Source organism: Nasonia vitripennis, chromosome 4 (genome assembly GCF_009193385.2).
Source record: "Nasonia vitripennis strain AsymCx chromosome 4, Nvit_psr_1.1, whole genome shotgun sequence".
Classification (NCBI taxonomy): Eukaryota; Metazoa; Arthropoda; class Insecta; order Hymenoptera; family Pteromalidae; genus Nasonia; species Nasonia vitripennis.
In genome coordinates this window covers 15,087,964-15,111,801 of record NC_045760.1, presented here as the reverse complement: position 1 = coordinate 15,111,801, position 23,838 = coordinate 15,087,964, and the positions used below count along the sequence as shown (strand labels likewise).

The window sequence follows — 23,838 nt, the reverse complement described above, 5'->3', positions numbered from 1 at the left end:
TATTGAAAACTGCGACGCGCCTGCTCGGTCACACGCGCGCACACACACACACACACACACACGTACGGCATGCCGAGTAATTAGTCACCGATTTGTCTTCAAACTCGCTTTTTTTCAAACGCTGCCGTTATCCCCCTAAACGCTCGCGCGATGATATACCGATTTGCAGCCTATGGAAAACTGAATGGAATTTCATTGCAGTGAGGGACTTTCACCAAGGTATATCGTTGCTTTTTCGTTCGACAAGTCGAAGACGATCCTTTATTTTCATATAAAATAGTCATTATTCACAGTATGCTTCAATAAGTTAAGACTTAACAACTAATATCAACCAACTAACGATTATTATAGACCGTTGCAAATGTCCCTTATTAAGACTCCAGCGTCTATTTGTATTTTAGCTCTCATTGGGCATTCGAATTGGCGCAGGCATGCATGACTGACGACTCTATTTTTGTTTTACAAATGATTCGTTCTTGTCGATTAATATTCTTTGACGAACTATTGCGAGACGCAGATCACAAGAGCTGATTAGGAAACAGACTGTTGTCAAAACTACAATGTGACAGGGTTGATTTCAAATGAACGTTTGAAACCAATTTATCTTCAGTTGGATTACAATGCATGGTGCAACAGGCAGCAAATGGATTAACACTGTCTTAAAGCTAATATACGACAAATTTTTGCACATCACGACACTATACTACGAGTAATATATACATCTCAAATTTTACATACTTATGAACAATTCGTAGCATGAGAAAATAGAGTTCCACTGGGGCAGTATAAAGTTCAGAGAGTATTTGATCACGAATATTATTATATAACAAGTATAATTCGCGTATTATTTTTCAGCTCGCTGTCGAAGCTTTAACTTTATATTGTATAGCAGTGTGTTAAAATCTTCAAGTCTTTATCAAAGACAGAGTAACTCTCACTTTTTGTCAACTGTGAAGTCTTCTTTCAAGAACTTCACAATTTCATGCAAGCATCTTTTATCGTCGAAATCGGTATTTAAGATTAAATAAGAATAAGTTGAACTAACTTCTATATCAACGTTGAATAGTACTCGTCGATATGCTTGTTTTTACTGACGTCGAGCTTTGGCTTCTTATTTTTCGGAAGATCACTCGCAGATCTTTTTAACTTGTTGGGAGAACTTTTGGGGACCGGGAAAGTGTCAACCCTTGAATGGCCTCCAAATCCATCGAAAGTTTCGCCCCTCTCCAACCGAGTCTAAAAGGAAAAGCATATACCTTCATTACTTGTGATTAGTCAGCTTTGTGGAAGAGTTAAAAAAAAATTATTCACCTTCGATGATACAAGGTTAGACAAACCAGCAGGGCGCTTCGATGTAATAGTAAAAGAACCACGTTGTCCATGCCTTTCTTTCAACGCCATTATACTTTTGGACTTGGTAGGAAGATACGGCGAGTTTTCCTCGTTTTCCTTAGTCTTCTTCACGGTCGGCTATAAAATGAATTTTCCTTAAACATCAAGGTTTTTTCCTCTAATAAATCACAAAAACTTGTGCTCACCGAAACTATCACAACATCTGAGTCATCTTGGTGAACAGTAGAGTTTGACTTGGTTTTTACCAGAAGACCTTTCCTGATTTTTTTCGGTAATATCTCATCGAAATCAGATGCGATATCAGTTTCGCGTTTACGCGATGGAGGAATTTCAGATGTTAAATTAATAATTTCTTCGACGTCCCTTGCTCCATTTCCATTTTTCGATTCCTTTAACCGCCTCTGAAGCTCTTCCTTTTCGCTTCGACACATTACTAACTCTTCTTCTAGTTGTTCCCTAAAAAAAAAGAAAAATTATTGAAATAAAAAGTAATAGAGTATACACGTATAATAAAAATTTAATCATATTAAATATTCATACACTCGTTTCGCGCAATTATTGTTGTAAGAATCTCGTTTCATTTTTGACGTTTGCAATTCATGCTGTAGTCTCTTTACGGTACTTCTAAGCTCTCTTCTCTTGTCGAGAGTCGCTTCTAACTCCCTAAACAAGAAATCATTTTAGATCATTCAGATAAAAATCAATTGTAAAATTTATTTAATTGATCATTAGTATCACTAACTTTTTCATAATGGCAACATAAGTTACCAGTGTGGCTTGATCTGTACTTTTCTTTAGTAGTTGTTCGACTTCAGCAACAGTTCCAAGCAGTAACACTTTTATGCTAAAATTAGAATTAAATTAAGTATAATTAATCAAATATGGCAATAAATGTCCAATACCCACCAGCATTAATGGCTATACTCACTTTTCATATAGATCTACTTTCTTTTGTAACTCAATTTTTTCACTTTTTATTTTGTTATAATCATCAAATTTGGCTTGATAATATTGATTTTGCTCCTTCATTGCCCTAATGACAGCATTTTTGTCATTAATAATGCTTTCGTTTTTTTTCACCTCTTCTCGGAGTCCACTGTTTTGCCTTTTCAACGTCACATTCTCTTCCCTACAGTTCGATAATTCTTTCTTCTTGAGCTCAACTTGGAAGGAAAGACTATCAACCTTTTGCTGTAGAGTGCATGAATCCTCCTTTATGACATCTGCGTTGGATGAAGTAAAATATACTCTTGTGATTCTGTCTTTTCTTGTTGTTTGTCTACATTGTGGACAACTCTGTGATCTAAATACAGAAAAGTTGCAGGATAAGGATTTTCAAAGAATTAAGTGACTGTTTGGGTTATCTAGATCAGTAAAATTAACAGACTAACAGACAATTTATAAGTAAAATAAAAATGAAAACTATCATCTTGAAAAGCGATCTGTCATTAGAACTAATTAAAAGAAATGCAGCATTTGTAAAACTGACTTTCCAATTGAACAATAATCAGACTGCAAGTGCCCATAAAAACTGTTTACTTATTTGCATCCACTTGTTAGGTATTAAAATTGGAGTAGGGAGCAGGAGGAATAGCGTTATACTTGAACAACAAAAAGATTTTATCTTAAATAGCCATTTAAAGCTCAGAATTTTTTGATACATCTTAAATATCTCGTTAAATCAGGGCCTTTTCAAGAAACAATTGTTAAAACTTACTTTTCCAGCCATTGTACGAGACAGGGGAAGTGAAAGACGTGTCCGCAGGGCGTCACGAAAATATCGTGGGACGATTCAAGCAGATCTTGACAAATTGCGCACAAAACATTCATCTTGCTTTCTTGTTCAAGTGCGTACTCGGTAAAAAAACCAGAAGAAGTAAGATCCTCTCGTCCCCAGAAATTCTCTCGTCGTCGTTTTCGTTCTTTCCGCGGTTACCTCATCTTGGCTGCGGTGCGAAAAATTATCTCTACTCGAGGAGAAGGAGAAGCGTCGTCGTCGAGCTGTTTATTTTTGTGCGTATCCGTCTCTTCGAGAAAACGCGTAAACACGTATTATATACACGGGACCACGGGAGATAATGCAGCGATTCGTCAAACAAAAACGAACAAATGCAAGAGAGCATAACCTATAAAGCAGCGCGAACGGCCGCGGAAAGATCGGAAACTGCGCGCGGGAGACACCAGCGCCGCCTGATGGCGCCACCTATCAGTTTTGGCGGGAAAAGGAAGAAATTCGAAAGTGTGAACTTGGCGAACAGTTGGACTTTATTCGAATTCGGAAAGTACATGCATGCGTTTGAATAACGTTAGGTACTTTTCGATACATAGTATGCGAAAATCCCGTCTACCGAGCGCATTATTTTTCGATCGCCGCGCGCGGTTAAACCTAAAGTTATGTCGGGCACGCATTGCCGAAACTACAAACTTCTTGTATATAATAAATATAAATTTATATTTTTAAACCTAATGGGGCTGTATAATAATAACAATAATAATGATATATTACAAAAAATGTACACGAATTTCATTATGGGATCGGCCAATCCATGTGAATTCGAATGCGAATTACATAATTGTACAAATTTCGTTTGAAATTCCTCTTGGACCACTGTACGGCGCTCTTCTCGTGCTCTATCGCGAATGACATACACATTGTACAGGTACGTGCTCTTACTCGCGTAATAAATCTATTTACAATATTTACACGATGTTTTATACCAGCTATTGTATAACGGACACGGCGCGTGCCCAAGAATTCGCGGTGACATAAACGCCGCGAGAGAAGCAAATGTTCATAAGTTGGCTCTTTGTATTTACCCCGAGAGCGGCTAGGACTAATAAATATTTAGTTGCACGTGTATGTTACGCAGTAAACTAGTAAAAGCCAAAATGAATATACGTAAAGAGAAAATGTGTGTATAAATGGTAATTTATTTTTGCTTTTTTTCGTTGCGCGCGCGCGCGCGCGCGTGTGTGTGTGTGTCTGTGTAGAGGCGAGATTGCGTAAGAAGGCAAACATAAAATGCATTCAATTTCGTGGCTTTGACGTACACCTCTACGTATATAGGTGTGTATACGTATCGACGTTCAGGGGGATTATGTTCGCACGTGTCACATGCACTTCTGACAGTTATGCGGCTGCGAAATAGTAAATGTATAAATACCGACGTTATTCTTTTCTTAGCGATTATTTCTATCTTCTTTACACTTTCTAGGTTTCTACGTGTACACGCGTTAAATGTAGTACAATAGTCTATTAGGGAGTGTGTGTGTGCATACGTGCTCATTCGGGCTCCGATTTTCTCTGCGGTCTGCCTATTCATATATATTTACAGGAAAAACAAATACTGTTAATTAAATTCTCAAACTACGGATGCTAGCTCTACTTGGCTCGAAAATTCGTCCTCTTTGTAAAAGGCGTATCAAATATCACACACGCATAATACAACGTATATTATATCTCTGTATTATTTGCATCTGTGGCATGAATAGTAAAGTACAACGCGCCATCAGGACCTCTCGACGACGACGTCCCGCATCTCGTCGTCGTCGTCGTCGTCGTCGTCGTCGTCGTCGTCGTCGTCGTCGTCGTCGGTGCCAGTGAAGAACCTGGCGCGAACGCGTTCGCCCAGCTCCACGTCGAGCCTGAGCTCCGGCGAACTTTTGGACAAGCTGAGGTTGTGGGAATCGGCGCTCGGCAGCGTCATCGGCAGAACGGCGCGCTGTCGCTTCACCAGGATCTTGGGAAAGCTGTTGAATCGCGCAGCTCGAGACTTGCCGGAACGTTTCTTCGTCCGTGATGGAGCAGCGACAGCTTGGCGCGCACGGGAGGAAGACGAGACGACGCTGCTCGTCGAGCTGTACGGCTCTTGCGTCTCGTCGATGCTCGCTTCCCGGCCCAGGTAGCCGCGGTTCGCCTGGCCGCTACGCGCGTCGAACATCGCTCTGAAATCGATGCTTAGCGCGTTAAACAATCAGAAGGAGGTTGCTTGTACGACGAGTGCGCGAAACTCACTGCGATCGCTTTCTGCCGACGGACTCCTCGACCGATGGCTCCTCGTCGTCGTCCTCCTCGTCATCCGGCCCATCGAGTACGTCATCGACGGACGACTGTCTGACAGCGATGCTGGGAATGTTGAAAGACCTGCTCTGCAGATGCAGCGACTTGCTGTCCATCTCCGGCTCGGTCCAGTCCGATCCGGCGACCGGTTCGGCCTTGAGATTGGTAGCACTGGGCCAGGGCTGCAGATTGACCCTGGCTGCTTTCGCCAAGGCGAAGAAGGGCTTCCGACCCTGTGCCAAGTGATCGGTCAGTTTGATCTTGCTGGAGAACATCTTCACCGCTGCCTCCGCGAGTCCGCTCGATGGCCGTCCTTGCGTTTTTCCCTGCTGTAGATCAATCGGTGGTGGCTGTTGCTGCTGCTGCTGCTGCTGCTCGAGGTCCTCCCGAAGATCCAGCGTAACGACCGTGTCGCGAGCCAGCCGACGAGAAGGCAGAGGGCTGGAGCCACCCTGGCTGAAACAAATGGACCTACGTCAAGGAAGTGCGATGGGCAATTATACGCTGCTTCTCTGTCAGACTGAATAATGGAATTTTAAGTGAGCGTATAGGCCTACCGCTTGCCGGTCGCCGGTGAGTCGTTATTGTGCGTTGCCAGACTTGCCGTGGAGGTCCGGGGGGTTGCACTCGTCGAGACGTTCTCCTCCTCTTCGGTTATGTTGGGCAGAAACATCGTCTGTTTCTCTTCGGGCACACTGCGCAAACGAATGAAAATATCGAGAGCCGATTTAATGTGAAACAAACAAGTCGTGATAAAGTGGAGATAACGTCGCATTGAGAAGTAGAAGGAGCGACTCACGTCATGTTGGCAACGCTGCCGCGGTACGTTTTGCGCTTGTAGGCGGCCGCGGCTTCGGTGTAGGGCAGAATCAAGTTCTCCGAATCGTAATAAATGTCCTTAACGAGTGGCGGGCAGCGATTCATCAGCGTGTCGACGCCCAGATACGAGACCTTTAACCAAAGTTTTAATATATAGCAATGATGCGCAGCTCTCGCGTGTACGCGCTCTGCACATACATACCTTTGTGTGGCGATCTATCATCCAGTTGAGCTCGAAGTCTTCGTCGTCGTCGCCGAACGGATTTATGAGCTGCTCGGCGACCTTCGTGGAGCGCGAAAGACAAAAATGTCGTTATCCATCGAGTTTGAGATTTTTGCATGAATAATAAGTGTATACCACTGCGGCGTACTTTGAGCAGGCCCATGAAGAAGAAGAACTGGAGTATCGTGAAGACGGGGAAGTAGATGTCGACCTTCATCTGGAAGGGTTTGATGACGCCCTCGATGTACTGGCGCCCGACGAGGGCCACCGCGAAGAAGCTGTACGTCGCCAGCGTGACCACCTGCGTGTAGACCAACGGAATCGAGACCCAGTCGTAGCTCCAGAGCAGACCGCAGTGCGAGCGGAACTCGTTGAATTCCTGCAGCGATAGGGAAGGATAATCAAAGAGCTTGCACGGCAAGTAGAACATCGAATGCACTCTCTCTCTCTCTCTCTCTCTCTCTCTCTCTCTCTCTCTCTCTCTCTCTCTATACGTAACGTGCATAAGCATACCTCCATTATGATTTTCAGGCCTTGCGAGTCGGGCAATCGATGGTTCGTCCGCGCCTCCTTCAGCAAATTTATGAACCACGTGCAGGGGATCCAGTAGGTATTGAACTCGAGGCTCGGCACGGAGGTGAAAAGCTCGAGCTCCAGCGAAGTCATAAAACCTATGCAGAGACAGAGGCGTTAGTAGGCCGGGGGTATGATGTGCGATAATTAGGGAAACATTTCCGGGCCTCTACCCGAGTCCACGACGTGATCCAGCGTTGGAAATCGTCTCTTGACGGCCGAGCTGATGGATCGCAAGACGAGAATGAGCGACAGGTTGAGGTAGCGCATCAAGGCTCGCCGTACCATGCGCCCGTACTCGTCGTTCCCGATGACGTAGAGAGCGACCGAGTGCATCACCCTGCGGAGAATTGGTTTTTGGCGAATTTCAAAACTAGCCGAAGACTAGCAGGCAAATTACACGGACGATAGAAAGCAATACCAACTTGTCGGGCCAGGGGATGGCCATGTACTGCTGCCACCAGCGACTGGCGACGTAGGCCACGTAGAAGCCCAGCACGAAGCTCAGCGGTATGAGGTTGATGAAGGTGTCGCAGTAGACGACGATCTGCTCGAAGGAGCGCTTCTGCTCGACGCTGAGGACGTTCCGGTAGAGGGCCGAGATCGTGCCGAAGAAGGCGAGGAAGAGCAGCAGCTCCCGGTAGATGAGCTTGTAGAGGGAGCCGCGCCACATGAAGAGCAGCCGAGTGAAACCGCCGCTCGTCGAGCTTGCGACCTCATACTGGTAGGACACCGTCATCCTCGCACGGGATCTGTACTACAGGAAGAGTACAGCGTCGCTCCGGGCGACGCTGCTGCCGGCACTCGACAGGAGCGACCAGCACTGCACTCGCAACGAACGCACCCTCGTGTCCTTCTCCCGGCTCGGACTCTGCATCGTCGTACCTTCGTTTTCTGTCGACAGTTTTTCACTTGATAAATATACAAAAATCATCAAATACAATCGAGACGAGTATGCACGCAGAGAGGCAAATTTGAGTGCATACGCGCGCCTGCACTGCTCACAGCACGGCATAATAGGTTTATAGCTTCGCCGGCAAAAATAGCCCGACTCGGGATAATATCGGGTGGCCTGAACTTTGTAACTGCACACGCCTGTATAAGGACCTATCCTAGACCTACATAGATAAATATCGCTGCGGATTCATTGTCGTCGTTAATCTCCCGGCGATTGGGAGCTACTTCGGCTACCTACATACTGCATACACCACAACGAGAAATTGCTTTGCATTTTTTATTTATTCGCGAGATTCCTTCCGCTCGATCGCGCATGCGAGTAGGTGTGCGGGGTCGCGGTAATTATTCCTCGAGGAAACGCTGAAGGGCAAGGCTGTACATGTATAATAATTTTAATTTGTCGTAAGTAATCGCGTTTCTAGATGAGATTATGAGCATCTTTTTCAAAAAGAACTAATTAGATTCTGATTCAAAGTCGGTTTTTATCTCTCGAGCAATCAATTTGACATCTGTTACAGCTGGAGATTGAAGAAATCGTCGATGCACCAGTTTACGTAAGCGGCCGAAGTGCAATTGATACCCGCGGCTGGAAATGTGAAAGCAAACGATGTTCTCTCTCGCGCGTTATCAGACACCCTCGTCTGATGCAACCAATGCAAATGATACATATACTGTGCCAAATTGATCGGCTCGGGCGATCGATAGCAGCAATAATTACCTCCGCGCCGGAGTATTTCCTCAGCCCTCGGATACTAATTAATTCCGCCCGCAACAACGAGAGCCCCCGAAATTCGCTTATCCGTGTTTCGGTAGTGAAAACATCGTGACACCGCACTAAATCAACAGCAGCTTACAGACTCTATTATCGGCCGACTACAATCGAACCCGATTAATCGTCCAGGAAATTGCTGCGCTGCGAAGATCGCGAACAAAAGCAGAGGTAAAGACTGCAGCACACCGGGACGACCTATCATTCGCGCGCTCGCGACACTTCTGAACCAAAGCCAGTTACGGCTCGCGATGTAAATATAGCCTCGCTCGGTGTTGCACGTGCGCGCGCCTCTCACGCTCACGTTTGTCTCTTGGGGCGGCGAAAAAATCATGTTTTGTCTGTATAGGCGAAAAGTCGCTCTGGAGTCTGACGCAGCGTCACGTGAGTTTATTAGAGCTTGTGCCGCGCGATGTGCGCTGCCGGCATCGCGGGGCCCGTGTTTAGCGTTTGTGAAAGGTTTTAAGGAGATGCGTATTAAAGAGTATTGAAGACACGCCTTGCGATTCCATTGCGCGATCCCTACAACCCTGCAATCAAAATTAAATCGCGCTCGAAAGTATAGCGTGTCTTATATACTCGGCCTCCACTAATCCCCTTTAAAGCGGGGCGTTTAAAAAATTTGCTTTTCAAATGCACCTTCGACCGAGATTTGATACTAAAGTATATCATCGCGTGTGCACGCTCACCCCCTGTATCCACATCCTCCTCTGCATGCGCGTACAGCTCTCTTGATTTCTGAAAGTGAGCACACTCGAACTACTTGAATATATCGGTTTGAACCCATTTCGCGATGCATTTATAAGATTTATACGTTCTTGTGCTCAAATGCCATTGGCTAATTTTATCCTCATTAAAGCGGAATCACAACGTTGAAAAATTTGATTTTCAAAACAAATAAAAGTGTTTGCTTGAGTAACAGTTTCTAATCAATACAAGTCAATAAGAACATTTTTTATAATGGCGTGTCTGATCTAAGCAGCCTGAAAGTGGCGAGGGTGAAATTAGTTTCCCTTTTTGACCCACGCAACCTATATAGCTGGACACTCACTAATACGGAGAATCGTATAGGGGTTTTTAAGAAAGATTCGCTGATCTTCTGAAAAATCATATTAAAAACCGCATATTACAATACAATTCCCCGTGTATGATTTATCCCGACTTCGGCATATAATCGTAAAACTCGCTGTTGTTATCGAGTGCGGCATATTCCGTAAACGCGTTTCAGCGTCAGACACACGACGAAATTATTTATCGTCCCAATAAGTACGTGCGCCAGTCTCCTCGCTGAAGTTTTCCAATACAATCGTCAGCGAGCGCGACTGACGTCCAGAAGGAAAGGTTCTCGCTCGCGTGTAATAATTTTAGAAGGACGTGTACGCGCGTTGCATAAAAAAAGTCAAATATTTGCAAAGGAGCTCGAGACGCGCGCGTTTTACACGCGAGCCGAATTTATGCGCGTGTTTGTTCACGAGCTCTCCGGATATTTATTTACACTCTCGCGGAGTAAAAATAAATTCACTAGCCGCAACTCTGTTTACCGCGCGGCGGCCGCGAGTGAAGAAGCGCGGATCGCACACCGATTTCATCGCGCAAGCGCGTCACATATTCGTCCGCAGAAACATCGTAACTTATATGCGCCGCAGATGTGATAAAGACTGCATACGCGCGCGCGGGCCGCACGAGGTCTTTGACAGTAGTCGGCCCATCGGCATCAGATCGGCGAGGCCGCTCTCGCTTCTCTCTTTCTCGCGTCTTTTTATTTTGGTGAAAGGCCAAGCTGCTTCCTGGCTCCCATTGTGCTCTCTCGCGCGAGCGCGCCCGCCCGACTGCGGGTTAAATATATATTTTACGCGAGAGATTCTAGGCCTTCGAATCGGCCGATTAGCTGCACGCGGCGGCCGGTATGTAGCCAAAAGGACGCGCTCGCGGCTTTTGATGCGTATCTCGATCGTCTGCTCTTCAGAGTTGCGAAAACGCGCGCGCGATCCGTAAAAGTTGCTAATATGCGTCTATGTGGGAACACGCGTTACGTATAATTTATTTATAAACAGTAAACTCAGCATACGTGTGCCCTGGTAGAAATGACCCTAAGAACTGGCCATTTATTAGGTAGTACTAGCCTGTTCTTAGATTCATTTCGACCAGGGTGCCTATTGCAAGCTCGAGATCGAGCCAGTGCAGCCTCGTAATAAATACACCTAGAATATGTAATAGAGGGGTGTGGACTCGGCGTTATACGGGCAAAGTTATTTGCCTGTACGATATATATATATATAGACACACACACACACACACACACACACACACACACACACACACACACGGTGTGCACCGCACGCGAATTCACATGCCGAGGAATTAGCTCAGCACTCGTTTGTACGATGCTCTTATACATTTGGTAGCTTACACGCGTCGTAAATTTTCGTCCGTGGTAAACCGCACAACAACGCGTCAGACATATAAGTATGCGTGTACGAGTCGTTGAATATCGCTCTATCTCGGAGGGTGTATAGCTGAATGAGCGCGAAATTGATCGTAGACGTAGAGAGGCCGAAAAGCTCCAATTTTCCGTATACGGGCGCTTAAATATTCCCGAAAACATATAGCGGTACATAAGCGCGTTATTGGCAATGGCATTGCCGCTTAAAATTAGAAGCAAAGACTGCGCGCGCGTCAACGACATATTTTCGCATACCCACTCGTCGCTTCTTTCCCTCGAAACTAATAAACCGTCGCGCGGCGGGAAATCTCTCGGCGAGTATACATACGCACACACGAAGCATCAGACGCTTTTATGCGAAGTCGAATTTCCAGAAGCACATATCGCGCGCATCATAAAAGCTCTGGATCAATAAACGATAGAGCATTACTCGCGCGCAAACATTTCGATGCGATCTCAATCGATATAGGCCCCCGCGCGTACGATAATAACAAACAGCGCTCGAGTCTACGCTAAAGCTCTTAATGCAGCGCGACGAGAAGGATATGTAGAGTGTGTGATGCGTATAACGGATGCATTCGATATGTATACATCGCTTTCCCATCGATCTTCCTCGCGGCCGCGCGCTCCCCTTTGTGCTCTATCCTATTTCAGGAATCCACGCGCGAGCCTAGATCTCTCTCTCTCTCTCTCCCACTCTCTCGCGAAATTTGAAAAGTTTGCCGACAAGGTAATAACGTTCAAGCGAGCGACAGGGATCATTTTCGAGGCTTCTTCGTAGCTAGCTCTTATTTCGAGCTTGCAGTGGCTGCTAGTCGGCACAAGTATGACGTTCCAGATGTTACAGGAGGAAGGGAAAATTTGAGATATCGGAGAGACCTTTACTGGCTGGACTTACCGGAAGGTGAAAGTATCCCGGTTACCGGCTCGAGTTTATCAGGCAAAGCTCCCGCTGCGGCCTTCAAGCTCATGGTCTGTCTCTTGCACAGCTGACCCAGCTGCGATTTCCGACTGATAAATAGTAGCCAGAGTACCGATGATTCGCATCGTATCGCGAATCTTGTTCACTTATTCTATATAATTCAACACACTCGGATCGTCCACCGCAATTGCAATTTATTGAAAAACTGAAAAAGAACGTGCGCGTATCTCGAGCTTTTTTCAAAAGTCCGATCACACCGCGATCACATAACGCATACCGCTAACTGGGAGAGCACTTTTGAAAAGTTGGCCGATGCGCGGGAGTCACGGTATAGAATACGAAAAAAAAATATCTGCGGAATCGAACCCGACCGCTCGCTCGTTGGCGAACAACTAACTGGCTTTGTGACGCGGCGCCGGAGGCCCGAAAGCTCGCGCGCCGAGCGCTATTATATACACGCATATGCACACACCTCACGTGTATTGTGTGCTTGCGCCGTTGTTGCCGTTACGCTTCTCTCTCCTTCGAATTGTAACACAGACTTTTATTTAGTGAATGGATCATTTTTCTTGAAAAAAGTTATATGCTGTTCCAGATCTGTATTTTATATAGCCAGGGCTCTTTTTTAGTTTCTCTTCCTGCCTGCGCGAAGCACTGTATACGTATCTATATACTTGAGCTTCGGTGCGACTCTCTTCGGGCAGTCGCCCAAGAGTCTAAAAAGGCTCGAATGTCAAGCACAGGTGTGTCGTACATAGCGCAGACTCATGCGCGTCGCAGCGTCGCTCTCCTCTTCTTCTCTCGCTGGCGAACTATAAAGACTATACCGATGCCTGCGTGTGCGTGTAATCGTGTATTTATGTAGACAGCTTCGCGGTGATTTACGAGGAATGAGGCGAGACAGTGTTCCGATGGAAGATTTACATCGCGGGGGCACTCGCTTTTGGCTGACCGGCTTCGGAGTGTAACGTTTTTTGCACGCCCTCGTATAAATACCTACATATGTATACTTTTATTATATATATATATATATGTGTGTGTGTGTGTGTGTGTGCGTGTGTGTGTGTGTGTATGTGCACATACCAAATGCCTTCGGGCTAGTTGTTCTACACTCGATCGGGATTTTGTTTTGTCGCTGCATGATTCGAGAGTTCATTTTTAGCGCCAAAAATGAATCAGCTGATCGATCAGCTGTTCGCATTGTAGCAGACGCTAAAATTCAAAGATTCAAACGGCGATTGAATATAAAACACTGTGACTCGTTGAAACGATTGTCGTATAATTTACGGCTCAGGGGAAATGTTTAAAAAAATACTTACGATTCAAAGCTGTAAATCAATTTATTAAGTATTCGCGATTATACATCAATAATAGAACAACAAGAGGAGGAAGCTTTAGACCTCAGCGCCACTATTTCAACTCAGCGCCGCAGGCACGCAAAAGCAGTCATCGACGTTCTCGTCTCCCACCAGCACACATTCTCAGACTAAAGAGCCGAGCGCCCTAGCTCGCACAATAAATATAAGTATTTGAAATTCTCGTCCACGGTGCAATCGACGAAACATCCAAAGACACGTGCTACGTCGTTATAGTAACGTTAACGAGACGTAAATCAATCTCCCAGTGATGTGCTACTGAACCCCCTGTACATTATACCCCGTAGAGAATGTTGACTTCTCTAACCTAGACAGCTTTCCGTCCGAGAAATGAGCTGGTTGACGCCGATTCGCATGTAAGAACTAAAATAAGCTAACGCCGGTGCTTTCTCGACACAATAACTTGCCCTGTTCTCTTTTGTCCGAGATTCCATTCTTGCATACTTAGCCCCGCGACCGGCGCATGCTTGCCCTCTCTCGCTTACGTTGTACTTGCGAGTATTTTGGGAAACTAATTTCTTTTTCTCTCGCGTATTTTCGGCGAACAGAAAGACGTGGAGATGGACAAGTCAATTCTCTTGCAAAAACAGATTAGGGACAACTCGGAGGATCTGCAGAAGGAGCTTCGGGATATGGAAGCATGGGAGGAGCAGATGAAGAAGAAGGACATGGAAATGCGATTTTTGAAAGAGGACAAGGTAGCTAAATTTATTCTTCAATCGTTTTAGATGTACTCCGCGGGCTTCTGTTCTGAGTCACTGATGTTTGCTTTTCAAGGCGATACCACCTATCAGAACCAAGAAGAAGAAGAAAGCCGAACCAGCTGCAGATGTGTCTCGCGATCAGAAGCCAAGCAAAACAAAGCGCATAGAAGGCTCAGATTATAAATCTTGGGATAAGTTTGATGCTGTGAGTAATTAATTTAATGCGATTATTGAAAACAACTTGTCAAGGATCCAGGTAAACTGATTTGGTAATTACTTTGTTTAAAGGACAAGGTCTGCAACGAGATGGAAAAGAATGACAAATCAAATGAAAAAGTGGAGAAAATATTGGAGATTCCTTCCAAGGAACAGTTGGAAAAGGAACATGCCAAAGCAACAAAACTCAAAGATGAGGGAAATGCTTTAGTGCAAAAGCAACAGTTTACCAAAGCAGTAGGCAAATATAGTGAAGCCATCAGAATATTTCCTCATGACGCTGTATTCTTTGCTAACAGAGCACTCTGTCAATTAAAAATAGACAAGTGAGTATATACATATGAATTTACAACTGATTTTATTCAATAATTCACATCTATTTCATGCCTTTCTACAGTTTGTACAGTGCGGAATCTGATTGTACGGCTGCAATCAAACTTGATGAGACTTACGTGAAAGCTTATCATAGAAGAGCTTCTGCTCGAATAGGGCTCAAGCGTTACAAGGATGCTGAACAAGATTTAAAAAAGGTTTTGGAATTAGAGCCGGCTAATAAAGAAGCTGCAGCACTGTTAAGACAAATACAAACAAAAATTGAAAAGACCTCTGCTCCTATGATCATTTCTGGAGGTGAGAAACCTGAAAATAGTACAATAGAAAAACAAATTGGAGAAAAGTTGTTAGGTAAAAAATCGTCTCCCACATCGCTGACTAAGAGCAAAGCACTTGTTGAGCCAAGTGAAAGCAAAGTTGAAAAGATAAACACAAAGGAAACGAGTAAAAATGAAAATCATTCAAAGCAAGAAAAAGTAAACAAAATTTTTTCCGACGAAGAGCTGGAGAAAGATCATCTGGAAGCAAACAAATTTAAAGACGAAGGAAATACTTTGGTACAAATGCAACAGTATGCTAAAGCAATCGAAAAATATAGCCAAGCTATCAAAATTTTTCCATATGATTCTGCATACTTTGCTAACCGAGCTCTTTGTAAGCTTAAATTAGACAAGTAAGTTTTACCATTGAAATTTCAAATCTTTTACAATATACCATAATTCTAGATTCTCATAAAATTATTATGCTTGGAAAATTGTCTAGATTCCAAGATGCTGAAAGTGATTGCAATTTTGCTATTGAACTCGACAATAGGTATGTGAAAGCTTACCTTAGAAGAGCTACTGCACGGTTAGAACAAAAGAACTATGAAAATGCTTTGAAAGATGTGAAAATGGTTATGAAAATCGCACCTACCAATAAAGAAGCTGTGGTAATGTCAAAACAGATTCAAATGAAAATTGAAGAGTCTTCAAGGGTTTGTAAAAACATCTGAGATATAAAGTATGCTTCAATTGTTTTAATTCGTTTATTGTTCACACAGGGTAGTACTTCTGCTGATGAGACTGTAATCAAGAAAGTAGTCAACAAGGCAAGCAACAGTGTGGAGAGTGAATGTATAAAAATAACACACAAGCATGCTGAAAAACAAAATCAACTACTAGGTTCTGTAAAAATACCTAGTCAAACAGAATCAGCTAGCAATAATGGACACCCAGCTTGGCTGCCTAAGTTAAAAGAAGGTGTCAATATTGTTGAATCTTCATTAGAACCTACTAGTCGTCAAAAACAAGTGAGATAATGGAGTAAAATTAAAAATAGCTGCAAAGATCAATAATGAATCTAACACAGCATAAACATTTGTTTTGATTGTTTTAGACAATGAAGAGAATAACTATAAAAGAAATACCTAATGATGAATCAATATTTGAAGGTGCTGTAAAAGAGAAAAATAAAGAGAAGCCAGAACAAGTTGTTACGCAGGATGTAAAGACTACGTATCAAGATGGCAAAAGTCAGACAAAAACTAAAATAGTAGACAATACACAATCATGTATGAATAATATGGAAAAGATACCTCCTCCACCAAAGTCATCTGTGGCATTTCTTCTAAGTTGGCAAAAAAACGTGTCCCCCGATTTCAGATATAAATATCTGAAGGTATAGTATTGAAAGAAAAGTAATATATTTTAATATAATATGACAAGAAAACTAAATTAAATTTACTATTTGTTAGCAAATAACGCCAAAAGATTTGCCGGATATATTCAAAGAATCCATGGAGTCTAACATTTTCAGTGAGATTGTGTTCATTCTGAATACTAAATTCATAGGAAATCAAGATAAAATCTATGATTATCTGTATTACCTCGCAAAATTAAAAAGATTTAGAGCTCTGATACTCTTTATGACCCAAGCAGATAAAGAAGGTATGTTATCATGATTCATTATCTTAGTTAATCTGTTATGGCATTTCCACGTTTTTATCTAATATTCTTGTTGCAGCACTTAAAAATCTCTTCAGTCATTGCAAATCAAACGAGGGCAGAACGGAAAACGAAGTAAACAATCTGTATTCTGCATACGAGATGTAAAAAAAGCTTCTTTGAATTCGTCTTGTTTCGGCAAATAAGATCGACGAAAATCATTTCTCAAAAGAAGCACAATAGGCGTCGATTAAAACTCACACAAAAACAAGGGCACGCATGCGCAGTGCGAGATTCCATTGTCGTGCTGAATCGCAACTAAGAAAAAAAAGAAAACTTTATATCGAGACTAAATGAATGCTTCAATATTAAAACAACGGAGGGATGAAAAGGAAGAAACCGCCTTAAAAGTTACACTTCCAAAAATTTCTTTTAACTGTTCGTGTATTAAGAACGATAATCGTTTCAGTTTTTGATTTAGTTCAGAATTAAGTTAAAAGTGATAAGGTTAGAAAATAAGTAGCAAAATAAATAAATATTTTGATTTAAAAAACATTAGTGCTGATTATTTTTATCAAAATTTCTAGTTTGACGTTTTTTCCTGCACTACTTTTGTTCCTAGCGTACAATTCCAATTAAAATTCTTCACCGTCCGCGCATAATCTGAAGCGAATCTCGTTCGAAGTATAACATTCCCACGCGAGCGACGGAACGACGACGACGACGACGACGACGACGACGACGACGATGATGACAGAGACGGAGAACGCATGTAGAGAGCTTCTTGGGCGCGCGCGCCGATCTGGCGCTCAGTCTACACGCGACAGTCGTCCCGTGAGTGGAAATAAAGTTGAACTGTGTGCGACTCGACAGAGAGCTTATCATGAGGTATGTTGCGGCTCTCGACGTTGGCACTACGACCATTCGCTGCCACATCCTCAACGAAGCAGGCGAAAATGTTGCCATTAACTCCGAAAAGGTTTGCATATCTTTTTGCTTGTTGATATGTATATAGAGGTGACCGCTGTTCGGGTTATTGATCTCGCGGACTCACCCGATACTGCTGTTATCTATGTTAAACTCGTCTGGAGTAGCACTTATTTTATCTATTATACCGGGTATTTGAATTGTATGCAGCTTTGATTTTTTTCCAATCCGAGAATTAAGTCTGCTCTTTAGAATGTTTTTTGCAATCGTTGGAGGATTTAAAAGGATAGCATACGCCTTGAAAAAGTACTTAATTTATACGTTTTATAAGTCCTTTTTTATGAAAGAATACACTATATAGTTAAGATAAAAATTGATGTCCAATGTATTATTTTTGAAAAAACAAACAACAATGGAATGATAGCCATCAGTTGTAAAATTTTGTTTAGAATGTCGAAAGCTGCTCAATAATTTCTGCCTTTGAGATACGCATTTTTTACTGTGCAAGGCATGATTTCAAACTTTGACTTATTCTTCATTTGCATTTTGTTTTGATCCAAGGCTAGATAAAAAAAAAGAAGAAAAAACTTTATTAGCTCTTGTAAAATTTAATTTTTAGCAACTTTTTCTTTATATACTTTGAATTGAGCGTGTTCTTTGACGTCGAGTACGGTGTTACGTAGCCAAACTATTGGTATTCGTATCGAGTTTATGTAGTAACGGGTTTTTACTTTCACTGACGTTAAATTATGTTTATATAGGTTCTGTAATTATATAATCGATTACGTTTTAATTTTGTCGAATAAAATCGTTAAAACCGCATGTGTATTTTACACAAAAAAATTTGAGACTGATAGTGCAGTGGTCAGGTGCAGAAGAAAATCAGCAAGCTAGTTACAATTGAACATTTTTCCTTACATCGATTACCAAGTTGTTCTGTTTTCGCGTTTAGTCGATTAAGCGAATCTATCAGAAAAATGTACAGTTAACGGTGTAAACGAATGATGCATTGCGAATGAGAAATCGTTAAGTACACGTACAAACTTCTCCCTTACTGTTGCAAATAAAACTTTAGATTTATTACATTTTTCTGTCACAATGATTTTCCCTCAGGTGAGTTGGATGAATATTTCGATTAAATTTAAATGCTTTGAAATCATGGAAAAAGAGCCCAGACGGTCGTACTCATAGAACCGGTTTGCCGGAGGAAATTAAATATTGTGCCGAGTTATTAAAGGTCAAGGACTTTGATAGTAACGACGCACGTTCATAATTCTACACTAAAGTCTATATTACACGTGTCTAATGCATCAGTAAAGATTATCGCAATAAAGTGCACAGATTAGTGATTTGCATGATGACTATCGTATTCGTATTATTTATGTGCTCACAATAAAAATCATTTATAAAATTGCATGCTGCTACGCCAACGGTTTATGCTGATTTATAAAAAAAAGTATGATAATAAATAGTTACGAAACGCAATTAATGAGAGAATATATACGTATAGAGGAAATTCAAGATATAAAATTAAAGAGATTGTGGAATATCCTAAGCCTATAACATTGAATTCTAAGCTTTCTCACATTATTTCTTTATGTAATCTGATATTTACATATGTATTTTTTACTACTTCTTACACTCATAGGTTTTATTTATTTATCAGCTCAGAAAGTATTTACTATCAGCTCATAAGCGTATATTATTTATTGTTGCAGGTGGAGCTGTTATATCCAAAGCCCGGTTACGTGGAAATTGATCCGGACTGGCTGTGGGATAGCATAGTTCGAGTAATTCAGCAATGCATCAAGGGTAAGATCATAAATTACTAATAGCCTCGAAGTTTTAATCGCTTATAAGGCTAAAAGCTCTTGCTTCGATTAAAAGGTTCGATCTTAATTATATGCAAATTTCAGAAAGTGGTCTTGAACCATCGAAGATAGAAGCTCTGGGCATATCGACGCAGCGCAGCAGTGTAATTACATGGAACACTGATAGCGGCAAACATTATCACAAGTAGGAAAATACCCAACTTCTATAATCTCCGTCAAACTATAAATTCCCGGATATCTATATTTATATAGCTATAGAGCATAAACAAACACCAAACTTGTAGCACTCGTCATCTATTTCAATTTTTTGATTAATCGACAAGTATACGATGGAAAACGATATAATCGCTTAATGCACGCAATAAAACGTTCGCATTTGATTGCACAAGTTCGTAATTAGAAAAAAAGTCATAATGAGTGTATACAATAATTCAAATAACTTTCCGCGTGAGAGTTGCGAGTCACAATAATAATGAATCTATATTCAATAATGATGACAAAATGTAAAAAATTTTCAAGCTTCATAACATGGAAGGATCTACGCGCAGACTCGATGGTCAACTCGTGGAACTCGTCCCTGACGATGCGGGGCTTACGCCTGGGCTCGAAACTCCTCTACGCGGTATCTCGCAACAAGCGATATCAAGCTGGCAGTGTCCTTCGATTGATGAATACCCAGGTACGGAATCACGGCAACTTCCTCTTTTCAGTAATTAAAAATTACTAAGTATATTATAGAGATTTAATCGAGCGCAAACGTATTGCAGATGACGCTGCGGCTGTTGTGGGCACTGGAGAACGTGGACGGCCTGCGGGAATCGGCTGACGCCGGAAAAGCGGTCTTCGGCGGTGTTGATTGTTGGCTTCTCTACAAATTGACCGGTAAGCGGCGATTAAGTATGCGTGCAGCAGCTGTGCGTGAGAAAAGTGAAGGCGATCGTTGCGTATTACTGCAGCGCAATGTTAAACTGTACTCATTATAGTCTATATATGGATGTATTAATACGGTTACACGCTGAGGTGATCGCTGTCATATCTAACTTATCTATCATAGCGAGTACTTGAACTTTTTTACTTACATGAATTTGATAATCACCCACCTGTAGTTTTTTTTATCATTTGAAGGTTCGATGCACAGATATTTTTTAATGTGATCTGCTAGAGAGCATAAAGTTTACTCTGAACTATTTGATGACGTTTACACGTATAGATCATTCTATTAAGGTAGTTCACCAGCTACAGTGGTGCTCAATCAGGGTTTTTATTAGAAAATTCCTTTTTTAAGATATTATGCAGTGTTATCTAATGACAAAACCTTACAATTCATAGTATCAAACATTAGAATGGTGATATAAATTGTTTAGAGTACAAAATACTCTTAAAACTTGTAAGAGGGAGAAACACTGCGCAACTATATAGATATACTGATAGCATGGGATGAAAACTTTGAATGGTTGTATCTTAAAAAAAGCCTCGTTTGCCCTATCCAACTTTTTCTCGATGATTTGTATTGCTACTTTACACCATAAGCTAATTTTTTAAAAATATTCTAAGAAAATTCGCTTCGCAATTCAACTAAACGTCATCAAAATTCGGACTCGGTATAGGCTTCCCATGTTAAAATACAAAATTTCAAGGTTCAATATTTCTAAAAATAATGTCGCTTGGAGGGTAAAAAAAAATTGAACACATAAACAAAGTTTGAGCGACATCCTAAGAAAATAAATATTCCGGTGAACTACCTTAAGTATTTCGCAAAGTAGAAATTAGAAAAAACGACTTTTGTAATTTGATTTAGTTTTTTTAAACCATATTGAATGTATGGATTCGTGTCCAGTAAATTTCTGACTCAAATGGGAAAAATATTGATTTTTAAGGGTTTTTTCCAATACGGCTATTTTTGGTTGAATTTTATTTTATTAATAAATTTTGAATATGCAAAAGTTCTTTATGTAATATCAAGTTGAGGTAACTTTTGTGACACTTGCTATACTTGAAACTTGATAAAAGTTAGATGTATGAGATTTTTTCAATATCCTGTGTTATTTTCATTACTAAATAAATAATATACACTTATTTTGTTCGTGGTAAAATAATAAGGTTTCCAAAAATGAAGTTATTAATATTAAAAAATCTGTAACTTTTAAAGGCCAGCATATAACAGACGTATCGAGCGCTTCCGCTACGGGACTCTATGATCCGTTCACTCTGAAATGGGCTGGCTGGTCCCAGAATCTCTTCAACCTGCCCAGCTCGATGTTTCCGCGTGTTGTCGACACGGCTGGTAATTTCGGTCGACTACCGGCTTCGCTTTTTGGTGCGGAAATACCTATCGCTTGCTTGATGGCGGATCAATCTGCTTCGCTTTTAGCCTCTGGCTGTTTCAAACCTGGAGACCTCAAGCTAACCATGGGCACTGGTAGCTTCATTAATGTCAATACCGGTGACGAGCCCCATGCTTCTGTTTCAGGTCAGTTTTTATTTTTGAGAATATGATAAATTGTTTTCTACATCTACTCATATGTTTATTCTTCACAGGTCTTTATCCCTTGGTTGCCTGGCGATTAGGAACTGAGTTAGTTTATGTTACCGAAGGTTCATCGAATGATACTGGTACCATTATCGAATGGGCTAAATTTTCAGGTAAGCTATTTTTGCGTTGCGGTCGGAATGTTATAAAATATTCTATTGTTAAAAATTCAGTATAGCTCTATTAGAATGAATTATCAAAATTTTAAATTTTCTACTGGACTTATTTTAAATGTCATTGAATGTTATAGACCAAGCTTTCGTAGTAATTAATCAATATATTGTTACAGGAATCATTCAGGACGAATCGGACACTTACACGTTAGCTACTTTCGTGAAAGATTCAGATGGAGTTTGCTTTGTTCCCGCCTTTAGTGGTCTGCAGGTATGTTCGATCATAAACGAATCTTGTTCGTGTTTCTTAAATCGTAGAAACACATCCTACATTAATATTTATCTCTTATTTTCTAGTCACCGATCAATGATCAGAATGCTGCAGCAGGATTTATCGGTATAAAGCCAACCACACAGAAAGCTCACCTTGTTCGCGCGATGATGGAGGGTTTAGTTTTCAGAGTAGTGATGATTTATAATTGCTTACAACGCGAAACATTTTTTTCGTACCACAAGATAAGGTATGACAACCTCTTAATGAATCTCCAGGTCATATAATAAAACAACTATTAAATCGATATATGTACATATGTTTGATTAGGGTCGATGGAGGAGTATCACAAAATGACTTTACCATGCAGCTTTTGTCTGATATGACTGGATTAGAAGTTGAGCGTAGTACGAGTAGCGAAATGTCAGTTTTAGGTGTAGCCTTTTTAGCTGGATTACATCAAGGTACATTTTTTCGATTCAAGAATGGATTTTTAAAGATAATTAATCAACTGCCGGTAATCGGTTATCATATATACGTTATATATATACATCAGTAATTTATTCTGGTATTGCAGGTATTTGGAAAAGTAAGGACGACATCCTAAAGCTTCGCCGTGTCGAGAAAACATTTTATCCCAACATGGAGAGGAAAGCTTCCTATGCGAAGTCGTTCGAAAACTGGAAAAAGGCCGTAGAAAGGGTCAAAGATTGGTACTGACCAAGCGCTCCCTCCAAGTTGCCAGACCTTGAAAAAGACGACGAAGCTTTAATAGCAAGACAAGAGAGAAGGTGGAGTTGCATGAAAATCTTTATAGGAATTATCATATTGATATACATAGTCAAAGTATTGCGAACTTTTTGAAAGAATTTTTTGTGTACTTTAAAAGTATTTTCATAGAAAATGCTGAGATTATAGCCAATTTAACGTATTGTACCTATGTAATACGCGTGTATAGGAAAAAGTCGTACAGTATGACTCCACTTAGAGTAAACATAGGCTAAGACTTCCTTGTCATAATAAACAGGGTTGTAATCTTTTTAGCTCGTATATTTTCTTACGACAAATCACATGTAAAGTATATTAGGGGTGTCATACTGTTGGACAAACTTTTGTACAATAATAATGTGATAATTAAGAATTGAAGATTTACCGTGAAAAAAGTAGAGAAATCTTACGAATTGACACATAAGTCACTTATGTAAACACTAGTAATTTACAAGTGCCTTATACACAAAAATCTCTGTTACGGAGAGAATCATATGTAAATTGTGTATTTTGATACTCATATTTTCTAAAAAAAAATAAAAAAATATGCTTAGTTCATCCACAAAACGAAAAGATTCTTCTATCTATAATCATGTATTCACTCTTAGACCTATATAAACAAAAATACATTCCAAGAACTGTCGAGCGACACAAAAGAACACAATGGGAAACAAAAGAACCTGCGAGATTACGAAAAGAGAAAAAAAAGTCGGCCGACGCTCTG

At 41.3% G+C, this 23,838-nt stretch overlaps 4 protein-coding genes across 9 annotated transcripts; 2 read left to right on the top strand and 2 right to left on the bottom strand.

Annotated features, from left to right (window-relative positions):
* Positions 1 to 222: 222 nt before the first annotated feature.
* Positions 223 to 3,556, bottom strand: LOC100115187 (E3 ubiquitin-protein ligase TRAIP). Its single transcript, XM_001599934.6, has 7 exons — positions 3,071 to 3,556; positions 2,282 to 2,656; positions 2,096 to 2,197; positions 1,894 to 2,016; positions 1,539 to 1,809; positions 1,312 to 1,470; positions 223 to 1,236 (listed from the first exon to the last, which is right to left on the bottom strand). The coding sequence occupies exons 1-7, from the start codon at positions 3,181 to 3,183 to the stop codon at positions 1,048 to 1,050; spliced, it is 1,332 nt and encodes a 443-aa protein (XP_001599984.1). The 5' UTR covers positions 3,184 to 3,556; the 3' UTR covers positions 223 to 1,047.
* Positions 3,557 to 3,597: 41 nt separating this feature from the next.
* LOC100115225 (bestrophin-4) lies at positions 3,598 to 12,524 on the bottom strand. Of its 6 annotated transcripts, none has more exons than XM_031929607.2 (10): positions 12,096 to 12,524; positions 7,454 to 7,922; positions 7,202 to 7,368; positions 6,969 to 7,126; positions 6,604 to 6,834; positions 6,435 to 6,515; positions 6,213 to 6,364; positions 5,971 to 6,108; positions 5,369 to 5,884; positions 3,598 to 5,298 (listed from the first exon to the last, which is right to left on the bottom strand). In XM_031929607.2, the coding sequence occupies exons 2-10, from the start codon at positions 7,765 to 7,767 to the stop codon at positions 4,863 to 4,865; spliced, it is 2,193 nt and encodes a 730-aa protein (XP_031785467.1). In that variant the 5' UTR covers positions 7,768 to 7,922; positions 12,096 to 12,524; the 3' UTR covers positions 3,598 to 4,862. The 6 variants fall into 6 exon arrangements, with proteins under 6 accessions (XP_031785467.1, XP_032455718.1, XP_008208507.2 ...); XM_032599827.1 differs by having other exon boundaries at positions 5,369 to 5,869; positions 7,450 to 7,922; positions 12,096 to 12,523; XM_008210285.4 differs by having other exon boundaries at positions 5,369 to 5,869; positions 12,096 to 12,523.
* Positions 12,525 to 13,375: 851 nt separating this feature from the next.
* Positions 13,376 to 17,064, top strand: LOC100115266 (RNA polymerase II-associated protein 3). Its single transcript, XM_008210168.4, has 10 exons — positions 13,376 to 13,851; positions 14,044 to 14,193; positions 14,273 to 14,404; positions 14,488 to 14,741; positions 14,813 to 15,421; positions 15,511 to 15,724; positions 15,791 to 16,039; positions 16,126 to 16,407; positions 16,484 to 16,676; positions 16,753 to 17,064. The coding sequence occupies exons 2-10, from the start codon at positions 14,056 to 14,058 to the stop codon at positions 16,839 to 16,841; spliced, it is 2,160 nt and encodes a 719-aa protein (XP_008208390.2). The 5' UTR covers positions 13,376 to 13,851; positions 14,044 to 14,055; the 3' UTR covers positions 16,842 to 17,064.
* A 172-nt stretch (positions 17,065 to 17,236) lies between these two features.
* On the top strand, positions 17,237 to 23,681 carry LOC100115301 (putative glycerol kinase 5). The gene is made up of 11 exons (XM_003426874.5): positions 17,237 to 17,652; positions 19,319 to 19,412; positions 19,517 to 19,616; positions 19,952 to 20,111; positions 20,200 to 20,314; positions 21,582 to 21,902; positions 21,971 to 22,075; positions 22,252 to 22,346; positions 22,433 to 22,596; positions 22,677 to 22,810; positions 22,924 to 23,681. Exons 1-11 carry the CDS (start codon positions 17,557 to 17,559, stop codon positions 23,064 to 23,066), a joined length of 1,527 nt encoding a protein of 508 aa, XP_003426922.1. The 5' UTR covers positions 17,237 to 17,556; the 3' UTR covers positions 23,067 to 23,681.
* Positions 23,682 to 23,838: the final 157 nt, after the last annotated feature.

What these genes read in the sequence shown, in the direction of transcription:
- LOC100115225 (XM_031929607.2), bottom strand. Translation starts at nt 7,767, where the DNA reads ATGACGGTGTCCTACCAGTATGAGGTCGCAAGCTCGACGAGCGGCGGT. An exon ending in TCTTCATGGGCCTGCTCAAA is followed by an intron (nt 6,516 to 6,603) that starts GTACGCCGCAGT and finishes CGCTCCACGAAG; the next exon opens with GTCGCCGAGCAGCTCATAAA. An exon ending in GTCGGCAGAAAGCGATCGCA is followed by an intron (nt 5,299 to 5,368) that starts GTGAGTTTCGCG and finishes CATCGATTTCAG; the next exon opens with AGCGATGTTCGACGCGCGTA.
- LOC100115187 (XM_001599934.6), bottom strand. Translation starts at nt 3,183, where the DNA reads ATGAATGTTTTGTGCGCAATTTGTCAAGATCTGCTTGAATCGTCCCAC. An exon ending in CAGATGTTGTGATAGTTTCG is followed by an intron (nt 1,471 to 1,538) that starts GTGAGCACAAGT and finishes TTCATTTTATAG; the next exon opens with CCGACCGTGAAGAAGACTAA. An exon ending in CTAACCTTGTATCATCGAAG is followed by an intron (nt 1,237 to 1,311) that starts GTGAATAATTTT and finishes TTTTCCTTTTAG; the next exon opens with ACTCGGTTGGAGAGGGGCGA.
- LOC100115301 (XM_003426874.5), top strand. Translation starts at nt 17,557, where the DNA reads ATGAGGTATGTTGCGGCTCTCGACGTTGGCACTACGACCATTCGCTGC. An exon ending in TTGCCATTAACTCCGAAAAG is followed by an intron (nt 17,653 to 19,318) that starts GTTTGCATATCT and finishes TTATTGTTGCAG; the next exon opens with GTGGAGCTGTTATATCCAAA. An exon ending in AATTCAGCAATGCATCAAGG is followed by an intron (nt 19,413 to 19,516) that starts GTAAGATCATAA and finishes TGCAAATTTCAG; the next exon opens with AAAGTGGTCTTGAACCATCG.
- LOC100115266 (XM_008210168.4), top strand. Translation starts at nt 14,056, where the DNA reads ATGGACAAGTCAATTCTCTTGCAAAAACAGATTAGGGACAACTCGGAG. An exon ending in TGTCAATTAAAAATAGACAA is followed by an intron (nt 14,742 to 14,812) that starts GTGAGTATATAC and finishes GCCTTTCTACAG; the next exon opens with TTTGTACAGTGCGGAATCTG. An exon ending in CTACTAGTCGTCAAAAACAA is followed by an intron (nt 16,040 to 16,125) that starts GTGAGATAATGG and finishes TGATTGTTTTAG; the next exon opens with ACAATGAAGAGAATAACTAT.